At 42.2% G+C, this 8,824-nt stretch overlaps 1 protein-coding gene across 4 annotated transcripts in view; it reads left to right on the top strand.

The window, feature by feature from the left end:
• The first annotated feature begins 443 nt into the window (after nucleotides 1–443).
• Nucleotides 444–8,824, top strand: part of GAS6 (growth arrest specific 6) — a 137,022-nt gene continuing 128,641 nt past the window's right edge. For 2 of the 4 annotated variants that reach the window (XM_063953389.1, XM_063953386.1), the window contains exons 1-3: nucleotides 444–536; nucleotides 983–1,132; nucleotides 2,866–3,029. In XM_063953389.1, the coding sequence (XP_063809459.1) occupies nucleotides 1,063–1,132; nucleotides 2,866–3,029 (234 nt within the window). In that variant the 5' untranslated portion in view covers nucleotides 444–536; nucleotides 983–1,062. The other 2 variants (XM_063953388.1, XM_063953387.1) reach the window with 2 other exon arrangements.

Here is an 8,824-nt window from a genome sequence, read left to right as displayed (position 1 = left end):
AAGACAAATCTGCAGGTCATTCCTGCAAATTTATATTTTAATTAGCTTTCAGAACATGCTTTAAACACATGAATTTATAATCAATGAGTATAAGGCATGTAAGGATTCTGTCACATGCCTGCAGGGACTGAATTAACTCAGTTGATTACTTTTAGTTATATACTTTTGATTGTATGTAACTTTTGACTAATATGTGAAATACCCACACTTTTTCCCTGTCTATAAGCATACTTCCCATTTCTGCCTAGTGGGCACAGGTCTATGAGCATCCACTGTTCATGCGATGACAATGAATTGTGCACTGTGGTGGCATGCTGTTGTATTGGCTGCTAGCACAGCTGTCTGGCTCAGTGACTGTGAAACCAGGTCAGCCAGCGTTGTGAGGAAATAGTCAGCAGGCGGTGCCATATTATAGAGCATTTTATGACTCCTTTCTTGTGTGTTGTAAACAAAGCGACACACGCAGGGGAGGAGTCCGTGCACAGCACATCATCCCTATTCCGCTCCCTGCACTCCGCCAGCTGCTGGATCTGAAAGTGAATATTATTATTATACATATTGCTGCTCTTGCTGTTCAAGCCGGGGTTACCTGCTGCAGCCTCCAGGCCAAAGTAGATACACTACATACGGGGTCCTTATAGGAAGCAGCAATAGAAGTGGGTGGGAGGAGGTGGTATGTTGTACACTTATCAAGTATAAGAAATCCTTATAGCCATTTGCAAAGTAGCATTTCCAGTAACAATGAGATGCAGGCAGACTTCTGAGGAAGAGACACACGTAGCATCCTCCGTGCAGTGTGTGGTATTTATAGCTGCACGCCTGGGAGTGTGTTAGGGGGAGCAGCAGGCTGCTGCTGGGGGACAGGTCAGGCACAGAGCTAGGTGTGTCTGCTGTACATGCATGCAAACTTTTATCAGAGGATTGGGAGGGAATGACCCGCTGACTCCCCGCTGTGGCTGCTGCTAATGCTCTTCTATCACAGACAGGAGCTGCTGCTGCTAAGTACGATCCTTGTGTCGGAGAGGAAGAACAGACCTGTACTGCCGGCTTCCTGCACCCAACATGCCGACTGCTTCCAGCCTGACAGCCGCGCTCCTGCTCATCCTGCTGGCAGCAGAGCCCTCGCCTGGCAGTGAGTATCGGGGCTACTGGAGGGCACACTCCGGGCATTGCACCGCTTGGTAGTGCGCGCCTATGTGGATCTGCATGTGATCACCGCTGCATACAGGGTTATAGTGCTGGCAGCAGAGCATGTGCCTTGTCATGTAAATGTTTGGGAAGGTGAGAAAGCTGCAGTGTCAGCAGTCTCCATGATTGCTGCACCCACCCTGCCTCTCTCTCCGCACACTTGGGAAACAAGACAGCCAGCAAGTAGTATTTGTTATGTCCTCCGAAACAATGTTGCAAAACAGCAAATTCGGGGCTTTTAGAGGTCATTGACTTGATACTAATTAACTTGCTTCATATGTTGTCCCCTCAAACATGTGACTTGTTAAACTCAGTGGTGCAGAGACCAAGATATGTCTCATTTACAAATCGTTGGGGCTTTAATTACATGCATATTGAACAGGAGCAGTTTGTGTTTAATCTCTACGTTGTTGGTGATACACTTCCAAAAAATATATTAAACCAACTATTAAATGACAACAATAGCAAACAACTGTAGCAACGCTAATCCCACCAAACATTCATTACGGTATGGCTATGATTTGCATTTTAGAATGTTCAAGCACAGAGAACACAAAGTGTGAGTTATACCTAATGTTGGTGTATATGCACACTTCACTTCTGCTACATCAGTATTATTTTGGTTGGGACATAATAAGAAATACTTACCTTTTCATTTTCAATCCCACATTTTTTTTCCCTTAAGTAGCAAGTTAAGTGCCATTTTAAGTTTGTATTATATTTTTTACCTGTCTTCCAACAAATTGTTACTGCCTTTCCAAAATCTCTCCAGAGAGCAGACAGATGTTTTCCAGTCACCCACGCACTAGTATATTTACTAAAGCTTTTAAAACAGACAAGTGGAGATCTTGCCCATAGCAACCAGTCAGATTCTACAGTATAATTTTCTAGGCTGCAGCAGAAAAATGATAACTAGAATCTGATTGGTTGCCACTTATCATTGTTAGAAATTTTAGGGGCGTATTTATCAAATGTTAGAGAGAGATAAAATTGTGAGACATAAAGTACGAACCAAACAGCTTCTACCTCATTTTTCAAACACAGTCTGTAGCATGTAAGGTAGGAGCTGATTTGTTAGTATTTTATCTCTTGCAATATTAACTGTCTTATCTCGGGGGCGGCCATCATTCGGAGGGCAAGCCTGAGTAAGCTGAAGCCTGCTCAGCCTGCCGTCGCAGATGAACATCGCATTACAAATGCAGGGAGGAGGTGGTGTGCATCTTCTCCTGCATTGCATATGCAGTCCTTATTGAATACGGCCCACAGCCTGTAAAATGACAGGATTGGTTGGTACTTTCTCCAATCTTTGATAAACCTCCAGAGAATCTTACTCACATCCTGTGATGGCAGAGGTGGGAGGAGATTTTATAGTGCAGACATAGATCATAGGTGTGTTCCAAAGCCTCTGCTCACTCATCTTTTATCACATGACTGTGGTTGCCATGGTAGTTACATAACACTGTGGAATCTATGCAGAAAATGAAATAATTTATAGCAGCCTGATGAAACAACCCAAAGACAACTAGTAATTAGCAAGTTAATTCTTATAGCCAGCCATGTTGATTTTTTTAAGCAATTGGGTTTTAAAATCTGTATGCCTGGAAATGTCATTGGTCAATAATATTGGTTGTGTGTAATATTGTTTTTTGTTGTTGTTGTTTTTTTTGGCTACATTAGTCCTGTTGCCAGCCAAGGAAGCTGCACAGTTTCTGCGCCACAGACAAAAGAGGGAAAATAGCTTTTTTGAAGAGACAAAACAGGGACACTTAGAGCGGGAGTGCGTGGAAGAAAAGTGCAGTAATGAGGAGGCTAGGGAAGTCTTTGAGAATAATCCAGAAACGGTAAGTATGATTCCATTATAATGATTGCATTAACTTACTGGAGACTGTTTAAATGTATACTTGTTATTATGTGTATTATAAACATGATTTACTTCACAGCCAAGTGGTAGGCAATGAATCTAAATATAAAAAATATAATAACTGTCAGCTGCTTTCTTAAAAAAATTCATTAAAAAAAAACTTCACCTGCATTGTAACATGGAAGCTTCTGTCCTGGAGTAGTAGCAAATTATTATTTTTTTAACTCTTGAGTAAGGATTTAAATATTTGTAGTACAACATTGTACATGTTGATAAATACCAACCAATTCTATGAGAACACGTGGTTGCAGCGACTGTTAAGGTGGGTACACTCTAGGAGATGTGCTCGGTGAGCGACTTCGCCTAGTGTTTCCCCTCCCGGGCCAGACTGCCCAATGGCGGGCTTACATCACTGTGCAATATCACTAATAATATTGCACAGTGACGTTATGCCGCGGCTGGCCGGAGCATGCAGCTTTGGACGATGAGTCCAAATTGAGCTGCATGCACGGCTGAGACGAGGGTCGTTAATAACCCATGGGGCCGTGCATCGCTCGTCATCAGCGGCATACACACTGGTCGATATAGTAAACTATTTTGCCCTGGAGGGGGAAAATGAGCAACATCGTTTACTATATCAGTAAGCATGTATGCACCTTTAGACTGCCGTCAGATGTTGTAAGAATTCATAATATTAAAAATACATTGGAGTACTTGGTGTTGCATTTCATATAGCAGTAGCATTAATGTAATATATGCAATACTATTCCAACTACCTTCTGTAATGTAATACTAGTAAATTAACTGTCATGCGTGTGAATCAGTTCATTATGCTTTTAGTAGTTTTGATATACTTTCTGTTATTGCCGAGTCAGTGTTTTTAGTTATTAGTGGCGCTTACCACTCGCTGTCATACAATTTACATGTAGTCAAACAATTGTCTTTTGTTCCTACACTTAAAAAAATGGTACCACCCGAGCACAATGCCTGAGGCTGTCTGTACTAGGGTTTCTTCTGACCTTTTCAATTAAAGCCACAGATGTGTCCTCTTCCCAGGGTAGAGGTGGAGAGTGGGGTCATCTCCATTAGATTTATTGATTTCTATGATTGTGTGTACTTTTCACATCACATGCAGTATGACTCTTACTAAATATACGGTTTTGTCTTTCTATCTGGTTTGAAAAATCTGTTTTAAAACGTAAAATTCTTCAAAATTTCTTGAATTTGGAATGGTTTAGAATACAAATAGTTAAAATTGATCTGAATTCAAAAACATTTAAAGAGCTGGTTCCAACATGCTGGAGATAAAATTGAAACATTTTGGTGTTTTTTTTTTTTTTATTTGCAAACCGCAAACTTGGAACACAGTGAGGATGCAGCGTTCAACATATCTAGGCTAATTCAGTTGTAGGTAGAGGTGCTATCACTGCTGCGCAGCAGTGATAGCTCTGTATGATAATACAGCATGTAGACACCGCCTGCTACAGTGGTGATCTGACCTGCATCCTGGGACGCAGGCATTAGATCACCCACTCACCATGGGGCAACTTGTGGCACCCACGGGTATCCGCCTGTCACAGAGGCCAGGAAGTCTCCATGCAACCATGGAGATCTCTGTCCTCTTCCCTACCCCTAAGTGTCAACGACACGCCTCAGTTTTGGGAAACGGGAGCTATCACCGCCCCCCAAATGGCAGCAGTCTGTTGCCACCCTGCTTCCTAGATCGCAAGCATATAGGATAGGATGGGCACATCACAAGATGTGTACAGCTCTGCATATGGGCAAATATACACATTGTTTTCCCCTGTGCATGCTTCTTTTGAGCAGTGTACACCTGATCTACTTCCATCTCTGCATGAGTCCCACTGGCACTGATTTCATGCCTAGGTTTCATTCCACAAGTATTCATTTGTCAAGCATCTGGTTCATCACAGCTCTGGACCTTGAATTCACACACTTCATTCTGAAGTGTTAATTACATATGCAAATTTGTTGTTGTTAGTGTTCACAAGTCACACATCTTAAGCCACATGGCATGCTTCACTAACACCCCTCCACATCCATAAAATACTACATGCATTAAGGAGAAGCAGCTAGCGATGTGAGTGATAAGACAGACAAGAATGCACGTAAATAAAAATAATTTCTGGTACCAATGGCTTGTCTGATATACAGGTAGATTTTGTGGGAAGATGATTGCATACAAAATCACGTACAGTCGCATTTCAACTTATTGAAGCTCATCCGTAATGGTAGATGAAAGAGCTTTGTCATGGTAAAGTTGGGGGAACAGACAACTGTATTTTTCCACCCCAAACCTTAGAGAGGTGGAGGCAGAGTTGGGGTAAACCTGTATATTTATCCCAATTTCTCCTTTAGTCGTATGCTTGATGGATTTAGGGTTAATAATTCTATGCATATTGTTATTACATTTTATTTATAAGGCGACAAGTGGTTCGCAGTGCTGTACATGCAGCACACATAGAACAAAACAGGGTAAACGTGACATCACATTACAGTCAGTAACCAAAACTAAACGGAGCACAAGTAACAATTAGCACCACACATCTCAGTACACAATACAGCTGAAATGTAAGGTAAGCAAAGGAGTAATCAGCGCACTACTAGGGGAGTGCAGGAATTGGGAGAGATTACTGTCTATGAAGAGATGAAGGTGTGTACACACAGTGAGATAAATCTGTAAGATCTTGACTATATAGTCAAAATCTTAAGGAAAGTTAGTGCACACCTAAAGATGTTAGGCAGCTTGCGATACCGATTCGATCCCGATGCGCGCTCCCGTGGGGTCGGTATCGCAAGGCTAGATAGACTGTGCAGGCAAGTCAATCTTGACTATCTAGTGTACTATCTAGTACAAAGTATAGTCAAAATTGTCACTTAGTAAAAATCGTACATAGACAAAATCGAAAGTACAGATAGTCAAAAAATCTGAGCTCTGGGGGAGTTCAAGGGAAATCGCATAGTCAGAATCGTGCATAGCAAGGATCTCACCGTGTGTACATAAGACGGCTGCTGGGTAAGTGAGGGCTGTAGCTGAAGTGTGAGAGAAGAGAGCTGTGAGAACAGGTTGAAAGAGGGCCCTGCTCCAAGGGACTTACAATCTACACCTATTTATTTATTTATTAACAGTTTCTTAGATAGTGCGTCAAATTCCGCTGCACTTTTGCATAATGGTCCACTGGATTGCACAGGTTCTTGGTGGGCTGTATGTTAAAGGTCACGCAGTGATGTTGACCTGGGGTCAGGAGGATGGGAAAGTGAAGAAAGAGAAAATATGTGAGGATGTGCGTTGGCTGTATAGAGGGGATGCAATTGGATAGGAAAGTTTGTGGGCGGTTCCCGGAATTTGATAAGCTAGCCTGAAAAGGTGAGTTTTCAGGGAACGCATGAAAGTTTGGAGACTAGAGGAGAGTCTTTGTTTAGTTTAGAAGTTGCAGCAACTTTTTCCGGTGTTTGTGTGTCTCTCTTCTGAGCACAGATAGAGGCAGTTGGATCTAAAATACGAAGCAGAAAAGGCTCTACAGATTTTTACATCTCTACAGTTTTTGTTTATGGATGCAAAAGCCAGTCTTCACAGACAATACATACTTCCTTACAGCATGTTACCTTAAAGGCCCATACACACTAGACGAGAAAGTAAAAGATCTCGGTCAGAAGGGCCAATCTGAGCGAGATCTTTTACAATTTCGTCTAGTGTGTACACTCAATGTCGTTAACAATGCGTGCTCTTGCGCATTGTTAACGACCCCCTCCCTCGTCTGAACAGGTACTGACGAGGGAGGTCCTTGTTAACGACAGCATGCTGCATATGCAGCATGGGCCTTGTTTCCCCCACTGCACTCCCCCTTCCACCAGCTGTCGCTCCCTTCCCCGCTGGCACTTGCCAAACGCAGCGAGCCAGCGAGGGAACACACTGCGCTGGCCGCCAGTATACCTGCTGTCAGGATCCCAGCGTCGGTCCCCTGACCGCCAGGTTCCCGGCAGCCGGGATATCATACTGATCCCATTATTTAGTGTGCCACAATAAAAGCTATTTCTATAACCAGAATAACTGGTGTTCATAGGACATCCTCATACTGTATACTGTACATACCCAGAGCACATTTAGTTCCTCTATTCAAAGGGGCTGTCACTAGTGATGCATGGCCCCACTGCGCCCAAACCCCCCTCCGCTGCCGGTATCGCCAAGTGTGTGTACACTTACTGATGCCAGCACCCCGCTGGGGCCTGCCGCTAATGATGTCACACTGAGTACACATTGTCTTCTGAACCCATCTTTAGAAATTTATTTGAGTTTTTCAGTTCATGTTGCTATAATTTGGGACTAATGTTGTTATTTTCTGTCCACTCATATTTACCAAAGCGTGGAGATAAAAAAAAATTAGCACTAACCAATGAGCTCCTAACTGTCATTATTCAAATAGAGCCTGTAAAATGAGACTTAGAAGGTGATTGGTTTATCTCTCCAATGTATCTCTCTTTATGCTTTGATAAATACCCCCATATAGAGAGTGTGATTCCAACATTTATAGTGTAAAAAATTGTGAAAGTGATCTATTACCCATTTCATATTTTTAAAGCTGTGAGTAGATGCCTTTTTTAGATTCTTTATTTTTTTGTTTATTATTATTATCTTAGACATATTTTCAAATTAATTTATTTTGGGAATTGTCTATTAATATCTTTGCCAGAGGATTTGCAAGTCATTCTGATATCTGCCAATGGTAATTAAAATGGCATTTGCACATATATTATTCAGTCATATTGATGATATGCTACTCAGGAGCAGCACTTTGCTGGCTTATGAGTGCTCATTTCCTGCTCTGAATTGCATGGATTTTCATCTGGTGTCTTGGTGATAAGTAGGACATACTTTGCTGTAATATTTTACCTTGAAAGAAGAGTACAATCAGAGCTGGATTTTTATTCAACAAAGGGTATAAAGCCTTGCAAAAATAATCGGCTCAATGGTTGGTCTTTGCATGACCTCTTTTGTGATTTTTCCCATAAAGGGAGTCCTACCTTTAACTGCATGACAATTGGTGGATAATATGGGGGTAATTCCAAGTTGATCGCAGCAGGAAATTTTTTAGCAGTTGGGCAAAACCATGTGCACTGCAGGGGGGGCGGGGGGGGGGGGGGGGGCAGATATTACATTTGCAGAGAGAGTTAGATTTGGGTGGGTTATTTTGTTTCTGTGCAGGGTAAATACTGTCTGCTTTATTTTTACACTGCAATTTAGATTGCAGATTGAACTCACCATACCCAAATCTATCTCTCTCTGCACATGTTATATCTGCCTCCCCTGCAGTGCACATGGTTTTGGCCAACTGCTAAAAAATTTCCTGCTGTGATCAACTTGGAATTACCCCCTATGTCTCCTATAGTGATCAGCCATTACTCTGTAATTGCTGACTTTATCTCTGACACAGCTTCTACTGAAAGATTCCTTGGTTCTAGCTGTGTCCATTTCTCCATGTGAAGCTTCCATTATGCATGCAGCAGATTTTACTCTTTATGCCTCACAAACGCGTTCTACAGATAGATAGATATAATGTCAAAAGGTCTGGCTCCCCCAATAACAAATTATGGACCAGGTGCCCACACAAATAGCAGGCACTGGTCTTACCAAGTACAGGCTCTCACCACTACAATCCATACTGAATGCTGCTGTGAGGCTAAACTTCTTCGCTAAATGTTCATCATCTGCTGATTCTCTCGGCCAGTCCCTCCATTGGTTACCTGTTTTCTACT

This window comes from Pseudophryne corroboree, chromosome 2 (genome assembly GCF_028390025.1).
Source record: "Pseudophryne corroboree isolate aPseCor3 chromosome 2, aPseCor3.hap2, whole genome shotgun sequence".
Classification (NCBI taxonomy): domain Eukaryota; kingdom Metazoa; phylum Chordata; class Amphibia; order Anura; family Myobatrachidae; genus Pseudophryne; species Pseudophryne corroboree.
Note: the sequence above shows the minus strand (reverse complement) of the source record. Positions and strands in the feature narration are given on the sequence as shown.